Source organism: Hylobates moloch, unplaced genomic scaffold (genome assembly GCF_009828535.3).
Source record: "Hylobates moloch isolate HMO894 unplaced genomic scaffold, HMol_V3 SCAFFOLD_4, whole genome shotgun sequence".
Lineage (NCBI taxonomy): Eukaryota > Metazoa > Chordata > Mammalia > Primates > Hylobatidae > Hylobates > Hylobates moloch.
In genome coordinates, this window is record NW_026652279.1 from 110,767,287 (window position 1) to 110,787,585 (window position 20,299).

The 20,299-nt window shown below is 38.7% G+C and overlaps 1 protein-coding gene across 4 annotated transcripts in view; it reads left to right on the top strand.

Annotated features, from left to right (window-relative positions):
* Positions 1 to 20,299, top strand: part of FNDC3A (fibronectin type III domain containing 3A) — a 220,146-nt gene that overhangs the window by 158,471 nt on the left and 41,376 nt on the right. For all 4 annotated transcript variants that reach the window (XM_032150879.2, XM_032150880.2, XM_032150881.3 and 1 more), the window contains 2 exons: positions 3,776 to 3,933; positions 19,204 to 19,263. In XM_032150879.2, the coding sequence (XP_032006770.1) occupies positions 3,776 to 3,933; positions 19,204 to 19,263 (218 nt within the window). The remainder of the gene's footprint in view (positions 1 to 3,775; positions 3,934 to 19,203; positions 19,264 to 20,299) is intronic.

Below are 20,299 nucleotides of genomic sequence, written 5' to 3' on the forward strand. Positions count from 1 at the left end.
TTAAGCCTATTTTGCCTACTTTAGGTGGTAGTTGTAAGAATCAAGTGATATGGATATAAAAGCAAATTTTACTTCTAACGTTAGCATACAAATAGAGTTCAAATTACTTCCAAATCTGTATTTTCAATCCTAATTACTCATCTGTTCCTGTAGAACTATATCTCCTGAGGCACGCTAAAGAATACCCAAGTTTGAATGTTTCACTAGCAACTTTAGAAAACCAAATTCTTACTCTGCTTGTCTATACTATTTTATCACGTTCTTCATTTCTCTAAAATGAAGGAATTGGGTTAGATCTCTTTTGTTTCTGTTTCCTTTCATTGTTTCCATCAGTAAACACTTACCCATCCAGGTTTTCCTGGGTTACAGTATCATCTTACATTTCTTCTTTACCTTTCATTCTTCCCATGCCAGATTAGTACTCCAAGCTTTATTATTTCACTATAAGTTTATAGGATCCACTCTCCCCACTGTCCCCTACCACTCCACATACACACACAATTACTACCTCAGTCTTCACACAGGAATTTTGTGGTATCTGTGTGGGAGTCCATCTCTTTTTCTTCTGTGCAACTCCTTATAATTCATCTGAAACCAGCAACAGAAAATAGCATTTTTAGAAGATTTTTAAAATACATATGACCATGCCTTGGACTACCAGATTTCAGTTATAAGCTTTGGAATATAAATACTCATTCCTGTATTAATTACCCACCTCTTTCTACCAAATTTTATCTCATCCAAGTTCTTTAAAATTCAACTCAAAATTCACTTATGAAGTTTTCCACATCTTATCCCAATGTAGTCACTCTTTCTGTGACTTAACATATATGTGCAAGTAATAAGATATCTTTTTTTTTTTTTTTTTTTTTGAGACAGAGTCTTGCCCTTTCACCCAGGCTGGAGGGCTGGAGTGCAGTGGCATGATTTCAGCTTGCTGCAACCTCTGCCTCCCGGATTCAAGTGATTCTTGGGTCTCAGTCTCCTGAGTAGCTGGGATTACAGGCATGCACCACCATGCCCAGATAATTTTTGTATTTTTAGTAGAGATAGGGTTCCACCATATTGGCCAGGCTGGTCTTGAACTCTTAACCTCAAGTGATCTGCCCACCTCGGCCTCCCAAAGTGCTGGAATTACAGGCATGAGCCCCTGCGCCCAGCCACAAGATATCTTTTTAATAGAATGAGTTAGTACTAGAAGATTTTCTGGAAAAGCAGAAATTGAAAAAGTTGAAATTGGACCAGTGCAGTGGCTCACGCCTCTAATCCCAATACTTTAGGAGGCCGCGGCAGGAGGATCGCTTGAGCGTAGGAGTTCGCAACCAGCCCAAGCAACAATAGTAAGACCCTGTCTCAATAAAAAAAAATAATAATATCTTCTAAGTTGAAATTCGCATTTTAAAATTTTTTAAATTTATTTTTAAAACTATGTTTGCTAAATTCAACATAGTATTCTGGAAGTCTGTTTAGTTAAAAGTATAGTTAAAAGCTTAGTTAATAGTATTTACCAATATTAATTTCTTAGTTTTGACAAAAATGCATGGTTATATAGGATGCATTAGGGGAAGCTGGGTAAAGGATAGACAGGGATTCTATACTGTCTTCCCAACTTTTCTTTAAACCTAAATTTATTTCCAAATAAAAGACTTTTAAAAATACTTTATTTGTGTAACTCTGGTAAACAGTTCATTTCACTCAGCCACTCATTTTGTTGATGAGGCCTAGAACCCTAAGAGGGTGAGACTTCAGTATCACCAGGCAAATTAGTGACACATCTTGTGCTTCCCTATTTAATATTTTCTCTACTGTCTGTACTCCCCACAGATCCTGATAAAGCAAGCTTCATAAAGTAGGTGCCAGGCTGGGCATAGGGACTCACACCTGTAATTCCAACACTTTGGGAGGCTGAGGCGGGAGGGTGGCTTGAGGCCAGGAGCTCAAGACCATCCTGGGCAACATAGCAAGACCCCATCTTTACTACTACTACTACTACTACTACTATTACTACTACTACTACTACTACTACTACTACTACTACTACTACTAATAATAATAATAATAATAATAATAAAGTAGATGCCAGTTAATGCTTTTGACTGACCCACCTTCATAGTCCTATTTACGTTCTCAAAGTTTAACACAACTATTATCATCCCATAAAATCAAGAGACACTTATGGGTATACATACATGTATAGTAGCAGTTTGCTTTAAAAAAGAAAAAAAAACCTGCTCAGTTTCAGGTTAATAGCCAGCTGTATACTGGATCATACAAGGAATCATTTTTAAGTTCATTGTAAATGAAACACAGTACCAAGACTTTAAGACAGTATTACAGTGAATACAGTGTTACATTTCCTGTGATTTAACAGAAGCAAAATAAATATAGTAATAGCTTTTTTTATTCAGACTTCGAGAACTTTGAAAAGGACAGAATGTTATAATTTTATGGAGATTACTTATTTTACTTTAATTCAAGATAGGAGTAATTATCATCCTAGTGGTTGTTAGTTTGGTTTTAGAAATGCTGAGGTAGTTGTTAAACATATATAATTTTAAAGCAAGCTTTTATATAAATGCCTACATATAATCTGGTACCTTTCTTACCAATCTGTAAACCTTATCTAATCTCTAGATTTTTTTCGCTTTATTAGGCTTGTCTTACAAAAGTAACTTGTACTCATAAAATTATTCCAGTAGTATAAAAATATATAAAACATAATTGAAACCACATGTTTTTTTCTGTCACAACTTTCTCTGCATCTCACCACACATACACAAAATCCCCAAAGATAACAATTGGTACATTTGTACAGTACATTTTCAGACATTTTTGTGGAGTTTTATAAAAGTTAACTCAACTGCAATCACAGTATATGTACTGCTTTCCAGCTTCACTTTTTTCTCCTATTACGTAGCACCTGTATATTGAGGAAATCTTCAGATATTAGCACATGTATGACCACCTCATGTTCTTTTTTGAACACTCGCAGAATGATGTGTTCATAGGCTGTGTTATGTACTATCATTTAGGTAGTCAGTGCCCTGTAGTTCTAGTTTTTTGCCATTAATAATGCTGCAATGAACATTCTTAAGTGTGTGTATTTGTATACATGTTAAGTTTATAGGATATTACCCTGAAAAAAAATTCCTGGATGTAGAATTTCTGAATCAAAAAGTAAACACATCTTAACATTTTGTAATGATTCACTAGTTGCTATACACAAGGATTGAACTTACATATACTGATACCACACTTAGAGAGTGCCATTTCTCCAAGTTTTTAACACTAGATAGTATTAGCTTTTTAATTTTGTTTTAATTTGCATGTATTTATGAATGCAGTTTCACACCTACATCATTTTATATGTTGTCTATTTGTATTTATGTATCTTTGGATGTCGATGTCCTTTGCTCATTTTTCTCTTGAGTTTTTGTCATCTTCCTGTTGTAAAAACATTTTCTAAGCTGAGGAAATGAACCGTTTTAAACATGTTACAATGGTCTTTTTAATCCCATTTTTTTTCTTTTGACTATGTATGGTGTCTATGCTAACAGTTTTGAATGGCCTGGTTTTTAAACTTTTGTGGAACCCATCTCATTTGTTGTGGAACCCACAACAAATTATTTGCAATGGGCAGGTTTATATTTGTGAGCCATTTTATCTGTATAAGCAGATACATTTTATTTAATCTTGAAACCTCATTAGATATTTCACTGCTCATTGTATACATTACAGTTGTTTTAAAGAACTTTTAAATATTGTATTTTTACAGGCCTCCGACATCCAGGCAAGGACAGTAGTACTTACCTGGTCACCACCTTCCAGCCTCATTAATGGTGAAACAGATGAAAGTACTGTACCAGAGCTCTATGGTTATGAAGTTCTGATCTCAAGTACTGGAAAAGATGGGAAATACAAAAGTGTATATGTGTAGGTATTTGTTGTTTTGCTTTCTCCCATTGTATAAATTAATGGTTTATTATAAAGAGCTTATTACTAATTTTGCTCTATTTTTCCTTCTTCACACTTTTATTCTCAATCTTTAAGTTGGCTAATGATAGTGATTTCAATGTAAATGGTCCAAAGGTAGCTTGGTACACATTTTGTCTACCCTCCTTCAGAATAATCACTTTTATTGGCCACATTCAGCTTTTTTTCCCAGTAGGCTCCGTAATAGATGGTTCAGTATTCATGTATTCTTAATGCATTAAATATAAGTTGTAGTATGTAGAACCCAAGACCAAAAATGGACAATTCATGATTGTAAACTCATGAAGTATGACATTGCTCCTCTAAGGACTGGATTTAATTCTTACATGTACAAGCTCATGTCCTGTTGTAAAATGAATTTAGTAGCAGTGTTATTTATTTGCATGTTAGTATGTTTATAATCATATTTTGAAAACTTACGTATTTCTTTCCTTGGTTTAAAAGTATATTACACACAGCCAGGCACGGTGGCTGATGCCTGTAATCCCAGCACTTTGGGAGGCTGAGGCGGGTGGATCACCTGAGGTCAGGGGTTCAAGACCAGCCTGGCCAACACGGTGAAACCCCGTCTTTAGTAAAAATAAGCCAGGGGTGGTGGCACGTGCCTGTAGTCCCAGCTACTTAGGAGGCTGAGGCAGGAGAATCGCTTGAACCTGGGAGGTGGCAGTTGCAGTGAGCCAAGATCGCGTCATTGCACTCCATCCTGAGTGACAGAGAGAGACTCTGTCTCAAGAAAAAAATAAAAGTATATTACACGCCACGAAGCCTTAGAAAGATTCAGTAGCTAAAGTTGTGACATTTATGATTGACAGTTTTGAAATAAATTATTTTTCTGTCTATATTCATATAAAAGTTGATTATTCTAATGAAAAAGGGTAATGTCGATGGTTAGTTATTATTTAAGCACCAAGAAGACTGTAAAGCTGATAGTTAATCATTTGAATGATCATAATTAGCACAGAACGCAGGCCCCATCAGCCTTGTTGCTATCTTTTTTCAAAACATAGCTGGCAAGGAGAAGAAAGGAAAGTGAAACTGCTCTGGAGCCTCTCATCTAGTCACATAAGGTTATAAAAATTTCCTGTTTCCTCTCTATTGAGATTTCCTTGTGTTCTATTCATTTTTCTTAAGAGAGACAAGTAAACCTACCTAAGGGGTAAGTAGGGGATAAAGAACTATCAACATAAAGGTTTCTTACTATGTCAATGACTATTTTCTAGTTAGATATGGCTGCTTACTAAGAGGAATGCTTTATTTCCATTTGCAGCCTGACCAGGGAGCACGAGGGGGGCATTAGTCATCTCCCGTATCCTACAGGAATTAAGGTCTCTATCTAAGGATGCTACTGCAACTGCCCAGTTCATTAAAATGTACTTTCATCCTTGAAACATATTTATTTTTCGTCATATTTACTGGCCTTGATTTGAGAAATAGGGTAGCTGGGAGGTAAGGGGTGGGGAGCGGAAAGAAGTCCATAAAGTGGAGAGGAGAGAGACTTGGTGGAAGGAAATGTAATAGGGAATCGTGGTTTTAAGTTTAAAAAAAAAAGTAGAGAATAGGCTGGTTTGCAGCTACATACCCAAATAATATTCTGTTGTGTATATATACCACATTTTCTTCATCCATTCTTCCATTGATGGACACTTAGGTTGATCTATATTTTTGCTCTTGTCAATAGTGCTGCAGTAAATGTGGGAAAAGCACATCTCTTCAATATACTGATTTTTCCCCTATTTGGAAAAATACCCAGTAGTGGGATTGCTCATTTGTATGATAATTTCTATTTTTAATTTTTTGAGAAATCTCCACACTTGTATCCGTATTGGTTGTACTAATTAACATTCCACCAACAGTGTATAAGGGCTTTTTTTCTCTGCATCCTCACCAGCATCTGTTATTTTTTTGTCTTTGTAATAGTAGCCATTCTAACTAGGGTAAAATGATCTCATTGTAATTTTGATTTGGATTTCCCTGACTAATTATGTAGAGCATTTTTTCATATACCTGTTGGCCATTTGTATGTCTTTGGAGAAGTGTCTATTCATGTCCTTTGTCCACTCTTAATGGGATTGTTTTTTTCCTATTGAGTTGAATTCCTTGTATATTCTGGATATTAGTCTTTTGTTAGATGAATAGTTCGCAAATACTCTCTCCCTTTCGGAGGGTTGTGTCTTCACTGTGTTGGTTGTTTCCTCTGCTGTGCAAAAGTTTTAGTTTATTTCCCTATTTTTCTTTTTTTGTTGTTACCTGTGCTTTGGGGGTCTTAGCATAAAATCTTTGCTTAAACCAGTGTCCTGAAGTGTTTCTTCTATATTTTCTTCCAGGATTTCATAGTTTCAGGTCTTAAACATTTAAGTCTGTAAGCCATCTTGAGTTTATTTTTATGTAAGATGAGAGATACCGTCCAGTTTCATTCTTCTGCAGGCAGATATCCAATTTTCCTAGCAGCATTTATTGAGAAGGGTATCCTTTCCCCAGTGTATGTTCTTGACACCATTGTTAAAAAATCATTTGGCTATAAATTTATTTCTGGCTTCTCTATTGTGTTCCTTAGTTCTTGTGTCTATTTTTATACCAATGCCATGCTGTTGTGATTACTATAGTCTTGCAGTATATTTTGAAGTCAGGTAGTGTGATGCCTCCAGCTTCGTTCTTTTTACTTAGGATTGCTTTGGCTATTCAGGCTATTTTTTGGTTCCATAGACATTTTTGGATCACTTTTTATATTTCTGCGAAAAATGACATTGGTAATTTGATAGGGATTCCATTGAATATAAATTGCTTTGGACAGTATGTTCATTTTAATGGTATTAATTTTTCGAATACATGAGCAATGGATGTCTTTTCATTTGTTTATGTTCTCTTCAATTTCTTTCATCAGTGTTTTGTAGTTTTATCTTGTAGAGATCTTTCCACCGGTTATGTTAGATTTATTCCTAGGGTTTTTTTTCTTTTGTAGCTGTTGTAACTGTGATTGCCTTTTGGGCTTCTTTCTCAACTACTTCATTATTAGTGTATAGAAATGATGCTGATTTTTGTATTTTGATTTTATATCCTGCAACTTACTGAATTTATTTATCAGATCCAAGAGTTTTCTGATGGAGTCTTCAGATTTTTCTACATGTAAGATCATGTCATCTACAAAGAGGGACAATTTGACTTTGTTTTTTGTTTTTTTTTTTTAATCTGAATACCTTTTATTTCTTTCTCTTGGCTGGTTGCTCTGGCTAGGACTTCCAGTACCATATTGAATAGGAGTGGTGAAAGTAGGCATCCTTGTCTTGTTCAAGTTCTTAGAGGAAAGGTTTTTAGACTTTCCCCTTTCTGTATGATGTTAGCTATGGGTCTGTCATATGTGGTCTTTATTATGTTGAGGTATGTCCCTTTAGTGCCTAGTTTGTTGAAAGATTTTATGAAGGGATGCTGAATTTTATCAAAATTTTTCTACATCTCTTGAGATGATCATATGATTTTTGTCCTTCATTATGTTGATATGGTGTATCACATTATTGATTTGTATATGTTGAGCCATCCTTGCATCCTTGGTATAAATCCCACTTGATCATGGTGTATTGTCTTTATAATGTGCTGTTGAATTCAGTTTGCTAGTGTTTTGATGAGGATTTCGTGTCTATGTTTATCAGGGATTGGTCTGTACTTTTTTTGTTGTGTCCTTATCTGGTTTTGGTACCAGAGTGATGCTGTCCTTGTAGAATGAGTTAGAGAGAATTCCCTCCTCTTCAATGTTTTTGGAATAGTTTGAGGAGAATTGGTGTTCCTTAAAAGTTTGGTAGAATTTGTCAGTGAAGCCATTGGTCCTGGACTTTTCTTTGTTTGAAGACTCTTTATTACTTATTCAATCTCATTACTCGTTATTGGTCAGTTCATATTTTCTATTTCTCTCTGATTGAATCTTGGTAGGTAGTATGTATCCAGGAATTTATCCACTTCCTCAGATTTTTCAGTTTGTTGGTGTAGGTTGTCCATAATAGTCTCTGATGATTGTAACTGTGTTATCAGTTGTAGTGTCTCCTTTCCCACTTCTGATTTTGTTTATTTGGGTCTCCTTTCTTCTTCTCTTGATTAGTCCAGGTGGTGGTTTAGTTCTGTTCTGATTTTTTATTTTTTTTAGAGATGGCATCTTGCGATGTTGCCTAAGCTGGACTCAAACTCCTGGGCTCAAGTGATCCTCCCACGTCAGCCTCCCAAGTACCTGGGACTATAGGTGTGCACCACTGCACCTGGCTGTCTGCTCTGATCTGCACCACTGCACCTGGCTGTCTGCTCTGATCTTTATTATTTCTTCCACTAATTTTGGATTTGGTTTGTTCTTGCTTTTGTAGTTCTTGAGATGTGCATTGCTAGATTGTTTATTTAGACTCTTTCAGCTTTTTTATGTAGACATTTATTGCTGTAAACTTCCCTCTTGGCACTGCTTTTGCTGTATCCCATAGGTTTTAATATTTTGTGTTTCCATTTTAATTTGTTTCAAGAATTTTTTGTTTATTTCTTCCTTAATTTGTCCCTCTACCAGTGGTCATTCAGGAACATGTTGTTTAGTTTCCAGGTAGTTGCACAGTTTCCAGAGTTCCTCTTGTTATTGATTTCTAGTTTTATTCTATTAAGTTATTAGAAAATATATGATATAATTTCAGTGTTTGAAAATTTCTTGAGGCCGGGCACGGTGGCTTATACCGCCAATCCCAGCACTTTGGGAAGCCGAGGTGGGCAGATCACGATGGCAAGAGATCAAGACCATCCTGGCCAACATGGTGAAGCCCCGTCTCTACTAAAATACAAAAAATAAGCCAGGCGTGGTGGCGCATGCCTGTAGTCCCAGCTACTCGGGAGGCTGAGGCAGGGGACTTGCTTGAACCTGAGAGACAGAGGTTGCAGTGAGCCAAGATGGTGCCACTGCACTCCATCCTGGCAACAGAACAAGACTCTGTCTCAAAAAAAAAAAAAAATTGTTGAGACCTGTATTGTGTACTGACGTATGGTCTACCCTAAAGAATGTTTCATGTTTCATGTGTTGTAAAGAAGAATGTGTTTTCTGTAGCTGTTGGATGAAATGTATTCACAAAGGTCAGTTATGTCCATTTGGTCTAATGTGCCATTTAAATACAATGTTTCTTTGTTAATTTTCTGTCTAGATGATCTGTCTAATGCTGAGAGTGGGGTGTTGAAGTCCCCAACTATTTTATTGGAGTCTATCTCTCCCTTTAGATCTAGTAATAATTGCTTTATATTTCTGGGTGCTCCAGCGTTGGGTACATATATGTTTAGAATTGTTATATCCTCTTGCTGAATTGATCCCTTTATCATTCTATAATGATTTTGTCTCTTTTTACTGTTTTTGACATAAAGTCTGTTTTATCTGAGTGTAGCTACTCCTGCTCACTTTTGGTTTCTGTTTGCATGGATTATCATTTTCCATCCCTTTACTTTCAGTCTATATGTATCTTTACAGGTGAGATGAGTTTCTTGTAGACAGCATATAATCGGGTCACATTTTTTAATTCATTCAGTGAGTTTGTGTCTTTTAAATAGAAAGTTTTTTGTTTCTTTTTGTTGTTTTTTTTTTTATTATTATACTTTAAGTTCTAGGGTACATGTGCACACCGTGCAGGTTTGTTACATAGGTATACATGTGCCATATTGGTGTGCTGCACTCATTAACTTATCATTTACAATAGGTATTTCACTTAGTGCCATCCCTCCCCCATGCTCCCAACCTGCCACGACAGGCCCCAGTGTGTGATGTTCCCTGCACTGTGTCCAAGTGTTCTCATTGTTCAATTTCCACCTATGAGTGAGAACATGTGGTGTTTGGTTTTCTGTCCTTGTGATAGTTTGCTCAGAATGATGGTTTCCAGCCTCATCCATGTCTCTACAAAGGACATGAACTCATCCTTTTTTGTGGCTGCATAGTATTCCATTGTGTATATGTGCCACATTTTCTTAATCCAGTCTATCATTGGTAGACATTTGGGTTGATTCCAAGTCTTTGCTATTGTGAATAGTGCTGCAATAAACATATGTGTGCATGTGTCTTTATAGTAGCATGATTAATAATCCTTTGTGTAAATACCCAGTATTGGGCTCGCTGGGTGAAATGGTATTTCTAGTTCTAGATCCTTGAAGAATCACCACACTGTCTTCTACAATGGTTGAACTAGTTTACAGTACCACCAACAGTGTAAAAGCATTCTTGTATCTCCACATCCTCTCCAGCACCTGTTGTTTCCTGACTTTTTAATGATCGCCATTCTAACTGGTATGAGATGGTATCTCATTGTGGTTTTGATTTGCATTCCTCTGATGACCAGTGATGATGAGCATTTTTTCATGTGTCTGTTGGCCGCATGAATGTCTTCTTTTGAAAAGTGTCTTCATATCCTTCACCCACTTTTTCATGGTGTTGATTTTTTTCTTATAAATTTGTTTAAGTTCTTTGTAGATTCTGGATATTAGCCCTTTGTCAGATGGGTAGATTGCAAAAATTTTCTCCCATTCTGTAGGTTGCCTGTTCACTCTGATGGTAGTTTCTTTTGCTGTGCAGAAGCTCTTTAGTTTAATTAGATCCCCTTTGTCAATTTTGGCTTTTGTTGCCATTGCTTTTGGTGTTTTAGTCATGAAGTCCTTGCCTATGCCTATGTCCTGAATGGTGTTGCCTAGGTTTTCTTCTAGGGTTTTTATGGTTTTAGGTCTAACATTTAAGTCTTTAATCCATCTTGAATTAATTTTTGTATAAGGTGTAAGGAAGGGATCCAGTTTCAGCTTTCTACATATGGCTAGCCAGTTTTCCCAGCACCATTTATTAAATAGGGAATCCTTTCCCCATTTCTTGTTTTTGTCAGATTTGTCAAAGATCAGATGGTTGTAGATGTGTGGTATTATTTCTGAGGGCTCTGTTCTGTTCCATTGGTCTATATCTCTGTTTTCTTACCAGTACCATGCTGTTTTAGTTACTGTAGCCTTGTAGTATAGTTTGAAGTCAGGTAGCATGATGCCCCCAGCTTTGTTCTTTTGGCTTAGGATTGTCTTGGCAGTGTGGGCTCTTTTATGGTTCCATATGAACTTGAAAGTTTTTTCCAATTCTGTGAAGAAAGTCAGTGGTAGCTTGATGGGGATGGCATTGAATCTATAAATTACCTTGGGCCATATGACCATTTTCAGGATATTGATTCTTCCTATCCATGAGCATGGAATGTTCTTCCATTTGTTTGTGTCCTCTTTTATTTCATTGAGCAGTGGTTTGTAGTTCTCCTTGAAGAGATCCTTCACATCCCTTGTAAGTTGGATTCCTAGGTATTTTATTCTCTTTGAAGCAATTGTGAATGGGAGTTCACTCATGATTTGGCTCTGTTTGTCTGTTATTGGTGTATAGGAATGCTTGTGATTTTTGCACATTGATTTTGTATCCTGAGACTTTGCTGAAGTTGCTTATCAGCTTAAGGAGGTTTCGGGCTGAGACGATGGGGTTTTCTAAATATACAATCATGTCATCTGCAAACAGGGACAGTTTGACTTCCTCTTTTCCTAACTGAATACCATTTATTTCTTTCTCCTGCCTGATTGCCCTGGCCAGAACTTCCAACACTATGTTGAATAGGGGTGGAGAGAGAGGGCATCCCTGTCTTGTGCCAGTTTTCAAAGGAAATGCTTCCAGTTTTTGCCCATTCAGTATGATATTGGCTGTGGGTTTGTCATAGATAGCTCTTATTATTTTGAGAGACTTCCCATCAATACCTAGTTTATTGAGAGTTTTTAGCATGAAGGGCTGTTGAATTTTGTCAAAGGCCTTTTTCTGCATCTATTGAGATAATCATGTGGTTTTTGTCTTTGGTTCTGTTTATATGATGGATTACGTTTATTGATTTGCATATGTTGAACAAGCCTTGCATCCCAGGGATGAAGCCAACTTGATCGTGGTGGATAAGCTTTTTGATGTGCTGCTGGATTTGGTTTGCCAGTATTTTATTGAGGATTTTCACATTGATGTTCATCAGGGATAGTGGTCTAAACTTCTCTTTTTTTTTGTTGTGTCTCTGCCAGGCTTTGGTATCAGGATGATACTGGCCTCATAAAATGAGTTAGGGAGGATTCCCTCTTTTTCTGTTGATTGGAATAGTTTCAGAAGGAATGGTACCAACTCCTCTTTGTACCTCTGGTAGAGTTGGGCTGTGAATCCATCTGGTCCTGGGCTTTTTTTGGTTGGTAGGCTATTAATTATTGCCTCAATTTCAGAGCCTGTTACTGGTCTATTCAGGGATTCAGCTTCTTCCTGATTTAGTCTTGGGAGGGTGTATGTGTCCAGGAATTTATCCTAGATTTTCTATAAACTAGATTTTCTAGTGTATTTGCGTAGAAGTGTTTATAGTATTCTCTGATGGTAGTTTGTATTTCTGTGGGACCGGTGGCAATGTCCCCTTTATCATTTTTTATTGCATCTATTTGATTCTTCTCTCTTTTCTTCTTTATTAGTCATGTTAGCGGTCTATCAATTTTGTTGATCTTTTCAAAAAACCAGCTCCTGGATTCATTGTTTTTTTTGAAAGGCTGTTTGTGTCTCTATCTCCTTCAGTTCTGATCTGATCTTAGTTATTTCTTGCCTTCTGCTAGCTTTTGAATGTGTTTGCTCTTGCTTCTCTAGTTCTTTTAATTGTGATGTTAGGGTGTCGATTTTAGATCTTTCCTGCTTTCTCTTGTGGGCATTTAGTGCTATAAATTTCCCTCTACACACTGTTTTGAATGTGTCCCAGAGATTCTGGTATGTTGTGTCTTTGTTCTCATTGGTTTCAAAAAACATCTTTATTTCTGCCTTCATTTCGTTATGTACCCAGTAGTCATTCAGGAGCAGGTTTTTCAGTTTCCATGTAGTTGTGCGGTTTTGAGTGAGTTTCTTAATCATGAGTTCTAATTTGATTGCACTGTGGTCTGAGAGACAGTTTCTTGTAATTTCTGTTCTTTTATATTTGCTGAGGAGTGCTTTACTTCCAACTATGTGGTCAGTTTTGGAATAAGTCTGATGTGGTGCTGAGAAGAATGTATATTCTGTTGATTTGGGGTGGAGAGTTCTGTAGATGTCTATTAGGTCCACTTGGTGCAGAGCTGAGTTCAAGTCCTGGATATCCTTGTTAACTTTCCGTCTTTTTGATCTGTCTCATGTTGACAGTGGGGTGTTAAAGTCTCCCATTATTATTGTGTGGGAGTCTAAGTCTCTTTGTATGTCTCTAAGGACTTGCTTTATGAATCTGGGCGTATATATATTTAGGATAGTTGAATTGATAGTTCTTCTTGTTGAATTGATCCCTTTACCATTATGTAATGGCCTTCTTTGTCTCTTGATCTTTGTTGGTTTAAAGGCTGTTTTATCGGGGACTAGGACTGCAACCCCTGCTTTTTTTTGTTTTCCATTTGTTTGGTAGATCTTCCTCCATCCCTTTATTTTGAGCCTGTGTGTGTGTGTGCATGTGAGATGGGTCCCCTGAATGCAGCACACTGATGGGTCCTGACTGTTTATCCAATTTGCCAGTCTGTGTTTTTTAATTGGGGCATTTAGCCCATTTACATTTAAAGTTAATGTCATTATGTGTGAATCTGATCCTGTCATTATGATGTTAGCCGGTTATTTTGCCTGTTAGTTGATGCAGTTTCTTCCAGCATCGATGATGTTTACAATTTGGCATGTTTTGCAGTGGCTGGTACTGATGGTTCTTTTCCATGTTTAGTGCTTCCTTCAGGAGCTCTTGTAGGGCAGGCCTGGTGGTGACAAAATCTCTCAGCATTTGCTTGTAAATTTGTCTGTAAAGGATTTTATTTCTCCTTCACTTATGAAGCTTAGTTTGGCTGGATTTGAAATTCTGGTTGAAAATTCTTTAAGAATGTTGAATATTGGCCCCCACTCTCTTCTGGCTTGTAGGGTTTCTGCTGAGAGATCTACTGTTAGTCTGATGGGCTTCCCTTTGTGGGTAACCCGACCTTTCTCTCTGGCTGCCCTTACCATTTTTTCCTTCATTTCAACTTTGGTGAATCTGACAGTTATATGTCTTGGGGTTGCTCTTCTTGAAGAGTATCTTTGTGGTGGTCTCTGTATTTCCTGAATTTGAATGTTGGCCTGCCTTGCTAGGTTGGGGAGGTTCTCCTGGATAATATCCTGAAGAGTGTTTTCCAGCTTGGTTCCATTCTCCCCGCCACTTTTAGGTACACCAGTCAAACATAGATTTGGTCTTTTCACATAGTCCCATATTTCTTGGAGGCTTCGTAGTTTCCTTTTACTCTTTTTTCTCTAAACTTATATTCTCACTTCATTTCATTAATTTGTTTTTCAGTCACTGATATCCTTTCTTCCACTTGATCGAATCAGGTACTGAAGTTTGTGCATGTGTCACGTAGTTCTCGTGCCGTGGTTTTCAGCACCATCAGATCATTTAAGGTCTTCTCTATGCTGTATATTCTAGTTAGCCATTCATCGAATCTTTTTTCAAGGTTTTTAGCTTCCTTGTGATGGGTTCAAACATCTTTCTTTAGCTTGGAGAAGTTTATTATTACCAACTTTCTGAAGTCTACTTCTGTCAACTCGTCAAAGTCATTCTCCATCCTGCTTTGTTCCGTTGCTGGCAAGGAGCTGTGATATTTGGAGGAGAAGGGGTGCTCTGGTTTTTAGAATTTTCATCTTTTCTGCTCTGGTTTCTCCCCATCTTTGTGGTTTTATCTACCTTTGGTCTTTGATGATGGTGACCTACAGATGGGGTTTTGGTGTGGATGTCCCTTTTGTTGATGTTGATGCTTTTCCTTCCTGTTTGTTAGTTTTCTTTCTAACAGTCAGGTCCCTCAGCTACAGGTCTGTTGGACTTTGCTGGAGGTCCACTCCAGACGCTGTTTTCCTAGGTATCACCAGTGGAGGCTGCAGAATAGCAAATATTGCAGAACAGCAAATGTTGCTGCCTGATCCTTCCTCTGGAAGCTTCGTCTCAGAGGGGCACCCGGCTGTATGAGGTGTCAATCGGCCCCTCCTGGGAGGTGTCTCCCAGTTAGGCTACTCAGGGGTCTGGGACCCACTTGAGGAGGCAGTCTGTCCGTTCTCAGATCTCAAACTCCATGCTGGGAGAACCACTACTCTCTTCAAAGCTGTCAGACAGGGACGTTTAAGTCTGCAGAAGTTTCTGCTGTCTTTTGTTCAGCTATGCCTTGCCCCCAGAGGTGGAGTCTATAGAGGCAGGCAGGCAGGCCTCCTTGAGCTGCGGTGGGTTCCACCCACTTCGAGCTTTCCAGCTGCTTTGTTTACCTACTCAAGCCTCAGCAATGGTGGATGCTCCTCCCCCAGCATCACTGCCACCTGGCAGTTTGATCCCAGACTACTGTGCTAGCAGTAAGCAAGGCTCTGTGGGCATGGGACCCTCCATGCCAGGCCCTGGATATAATCTCCTGGTGTGCCATTTGCTAAGACCATTGGAAAAGCACAGTATTAGGGTGGGAGTGTCCTGATTTTCCAGGTACCATCTTTCATGGCTTCCCTTGGCTAGGAAAAGGAATTTGCTGACCCCTTGCACTTCATGCGTGAGGCTATGCCCTGCCCTGCTTTGGCTCACACTCCTTGGGCTGCATCCACTTTCCAGCAAGTCCCAGTGAGATGAACCTGGTACCTCAGTTGGAAATGCGGAAATCACCCATCTTCTGCGTTGCGCACGCTGGGAGCTGTAGACTGGAGCTGTTCCTATTCGGCCATCTTGGATCAGCCTCCTTAAGTAGAAAGTTTAATCCATTTGCCTTAAAGTTACTATTGATATGTGAGGATGTATTCCTGTCATTTTATTAATTGATATCTGGTTGTTTTTATGTTCTTTGTTTCATTCTTTCTTATTATCATTGTGGTTTGGTGGTTTTCTGTAATGGTACATTTGAGTTATTTTTCTTCCTCATTTGTGTGCTTGCTCTATCAGTAAGTTTTATACTTTCATGTGTCTTCATGACAGCAGATATTGTCCCTTTGTTCCAGGTGTAAGACTCCCTCAGGCATTTCTTATAGAACTGCTGTAGTCGTGATGCATTCCCTCAGCTTTTGCTTGTCTGGAAAATACCTTATTTCTCCTTCCTCTATGAAACATAACTTTGTTGGGTATATATCCCTGACTGACAGCCGTTTTTCTTTCAGCACTTTGAATATATCATCCCATTCCCTGCTGGTTTGTAAGATTTCTGCTTGAGAAATCCCGTTAGTCTGATAAGAATTCCCTTATAGGTGACTAGATGCTTTTCTCTTGCCATCTTTAGAATTTTCTTTGTTTTTTACTTTTGACAGTTTGACTATAATTTCATGCAGAAGACCTTTTTGCATTCTATCTGTTTTGTATCTGTATCTGTTTCATATCTGACTCTGAGCTTTCTGTGTCTGGATGTCTAAATCTCTTGCTAGACTTGGAAAGTTTTCAGCTATTATTTTGTTGAATAGGTTTTCTAACCCTTTTATTTTCTCTTCACCATTTAGGATACCAAAAATTCAAATATTTGGTTGCTTTATAGTGTCCCATATGTCACATAGGCTTTGTTCATTCATTTTTATTCTTCTTTTTTTTTTCCTTGAGACGGAGTTTTGCTCTTGTTGCCCAGGCTGGAGTGCTGTGGCGTGAACTTGGCTCACTGCAACCTCCGCCTCCCAGGTTCAAGCAGTTCTCCTGCCTAAGCCTCCCAAGTAGCTGGGATTACAGGTGCCCGCCACCACGGCCGGCTAATTTTTTGCATTTTTAGTAGAAACGGGGTTTTGCCTTGTTGGGCAGGCTGGTCTTGAACTCCTGAGGTGATCCGCCTGCCTCGGCCTCCCGAAGTTTGTCTTTGTCTCACTGGATTATTTCCAAAGACCTGACTTCACATTCTGGAATTCTTTCATCAGCTTTATCTAGTCCTTTGTTGATGATTTCAAATGTATTTTGTATTTCATTTAATGAACTCTTCAGTTCCAGAATTTGTTTGGTTCTTTCTTATAATTATGTTTCTTTGGTAAATTTCTTATATTCTAAATTGTTTTTCTAAATTATTTGTATTGCTTTTCTGTTTTTTCTTATATTTCAGCTGAGCATCTTTAATATCATTATTTCAAATTTATTATCTGGGATTTCTTAAATTTTTGTTTTTTATTGGAATCTGTTGCTAGAGGATTATTATGTTTCTTTGGAGGTGTCATATTGCCTTGCTTTTTCATATTTTTTGTGTTGTTATGTCAGTATCCATGCATCTGGTATAGCAGTCACTTCTTTCAGTTTTTTGAGGTTGCTTTCATAGGGGAGGACTTTTTCCTGAAGATGCATCTATTGTGTTGGTTGGGTAGAGCACTTTGGCTTTGATTTAGGGTACATGCAGAAGTGTAGTCTTCATATAACTTCTGCTGTAAACAGTGTTATGGTGTCTGTGATTTCCACAGTGGCTTAGGGCGCAGTTGTTAGTGGAGGCTGTAGTGAAGTTTTGCTGGGGGTGGGGATGCGAGGTGGGCCTGTCCTCGGGCCTCAGTAGGGGCAGCAGCAGGCCCAAGCGTACCTGTCCTTGGGCCCCCAGGTGTTGTACATGAGTACCAGTGTTAGCAAATCCAGGCATGCTGATTCTTGGGCCTCTAGGCAGCTTGCTTAGGTGCTAGTAGTGGCAGCAGTGGGCCTGGCAGGTGGGCAGGTGGGTTCTTGGGCCTCTGGGAAGCAGATATGGCTTGGGTGATATCATTAGCAATGGCAGGACTAACCTCTGAGTTCCACGCAGTCCATGCTGATGTTGATGGTGACTGTGACAGGCTGGGCAAGCCAGTCCCCAGGCCCACAGGTGGTACATGCAGATGGGTGCCTGCTGCGGTGATTAAAGGCAGGTTGGGTGGGCTCAATCTCAGGCCACCAGGAGTGCTCAGTTGTGTGGCACAGGTGATGGACTGGGCTGGGTAGTCCCCAGGCCTGCCAGACAGTGTGCTCAAACACTGGGGGCACAGAGCCAAGACCTGTCCTCAGGCCCTCCAGTGGTGTTTGTAGGTGCTAACTGTGTTGGCAGGGTAGGGATGACCCCCAGGCCCAAGGAAGAATCCTCAGGTGGAGGCGGCATTGGCTATGCTGCAGACCTGCTATTAGGGAGGGCTTTTAGTAGCAACAGCTGTATGCAGGCAGCTAGGGAATACCCACTTCACTTGTGCTTTGGTCCCAGCTGCAGCAGCCCATAGCTGCAGTTGCTGCAGACAGGAAGTTTGTCCTTGGAGTGCATGAGGATGTGCAGTAGCTTCACTGCTGGGGGCAGCAGGATCTTTGCCAATGGCTCAGGCTTTAGTCCTGAAAGCAGCAGCCAGTGACAGTGGTGGGCCTGTGGGTAGGGAATGTCAGTGGGGCTCCAGACTTGTGGAGATGTGGGGACTGTGGGGCTTGTGGGCAGGATGCAGTCTTTGGGGGTTGTGCTCTCAATATGATACCTTGTTCTAGCTGCTTAGGGTTTGGGAAGTGTATAGGACCCAGCGTGAACTCCCTCTCTTGAGCAATGCCTTGCACAACTCCAGGCATCTCCCTATGTCAGTTGCAGCCCACAAGGGTCTAGGGTCTTTCCCATGACTAGAATACAGGAGTCCACGGTGGGAATGTGGACCACTGGGGGTCACTTACTTACCCTTGCCCACACTGGAGAACCTTTCTAGGCTCCCAGCTGATTGCAGCCGAGCAGGCTTACTTCCCTCTCCTTCCTTGTTTTACATGTTTCCAGTCACTCCTGTATAATTCCAGTGTTCTCTCTTAGGTAATCTGTTCAAAGTGTAACATTGTAAATGAAGTTCCACATTATTTTCTAATAAAATAAAATAGTGGCAGACTCCTTGTAAAAAATTGGCAATTTTGCTTTCAACAGTACATGTTTTATTATTTTAACTGTGCAAAATGGATTTTTAAATAATTGATAATAGTTTTGTTTCTTCAGTAAGCTAAATATCTTCCTTAACTCCACTCCAAAAAAAAAGTCTGGCTTACACAGCTGATTTGCTTGGCACTACCTTCTGTTTTAAAGTAGTATGCAGGTACACATGTAAGTTTGGTACATATCCTAACTGCCAAATTCCATATTGGTGGAATCTGAATACAGTTACAATTGGTAAAGGAAGAAGTAGTTTCATAAAATACTCTAAACTATAGTGTATATAATGTACATTGGTTGAAAATGCTTTATTTACCAGTTATTGAAATACTACCCTTTTTTCCCCAGAGGAGAAGAAACAAATATCACTTTAAATGATCTCAAGCCAGCCACGGATTACCATGCCAAGTAAGGAATTCCTACAGATTGCCTTTATATGGTACAGCATAAGGGTTTTTTTTTAAATAATTATTTTCTTAAAAATCTAGTATATAATTTAAACATTAATTTCGGATTAAAAACAGACTTTGTGGTCTGGGCACAGTGCGCCCGTAATCCCAGCACTTTGGGTGGCCAAGACGAGGATTTCTTGAGCCCAGGAGTTCAAGACCAGTCTGAGTGACATAGTGAGACCCCATCTCGACAAAAAAATCCAAAAAGTAGTCAAGCATGGTGGTGCAGGCCTGTGGTATCAGCTACTCGGAAGGCTGAGGGAGGATTGCTTGAGCCCAGGAGGTTAAGACTGCAGTGAGCCATGATTGTGCCATTGTATTCCAGCCTGGGCTACAGAGTGAGACCTTGTCTCAAAAAAAAAAAAACAAAACAAAACAAAACAAAACAAAAAAAACTTTGCAGACTTCAATTTTTCTATTGGTAAAATTATCAAAATTTTTCAAAAAACAAAAACATTTAACTCATGTTACAGTCAAGGGCTAATCATCCTGTTTGTAGAATTTTGGGTTTGGCATGAATCTGTAGAATATGTCTGTAGCATCTGGTTTGGCACTGGAAACTTGTCCCAGCTTTTGGAATTTTTATAAAATAATTATAAATATTTTGTTTACACATTTTTTTTTACTACATCCTGTTTTAGAGTTTGGGATACCAAGACTCTAGAATTTCACAACATTTAATAGGAAGAACTTAGATAATGTTTTACTCTATGCAGGTCTTCTAGTGTAATTTACTAAAATTTCTTAGACTCTAGGGCTTACCCAGCTGAAGCCTAATATAACACATTTAGTTAATTACCCCTATTTTTAAAAAGAGCATATGTGGTTGGGATTATTTCTGTTATACTAAGTGTTCAAGTGTACTTCCTATGATATACTCAAAGTATTGTCCAACCTAATCTTTTTCAAACTGTAGATTGTAGTCACATTTAATCAAGAATTTAATTCTATGGGTTATATTCAGCATTTTTTAAAAAAGAGAAATAGAATCA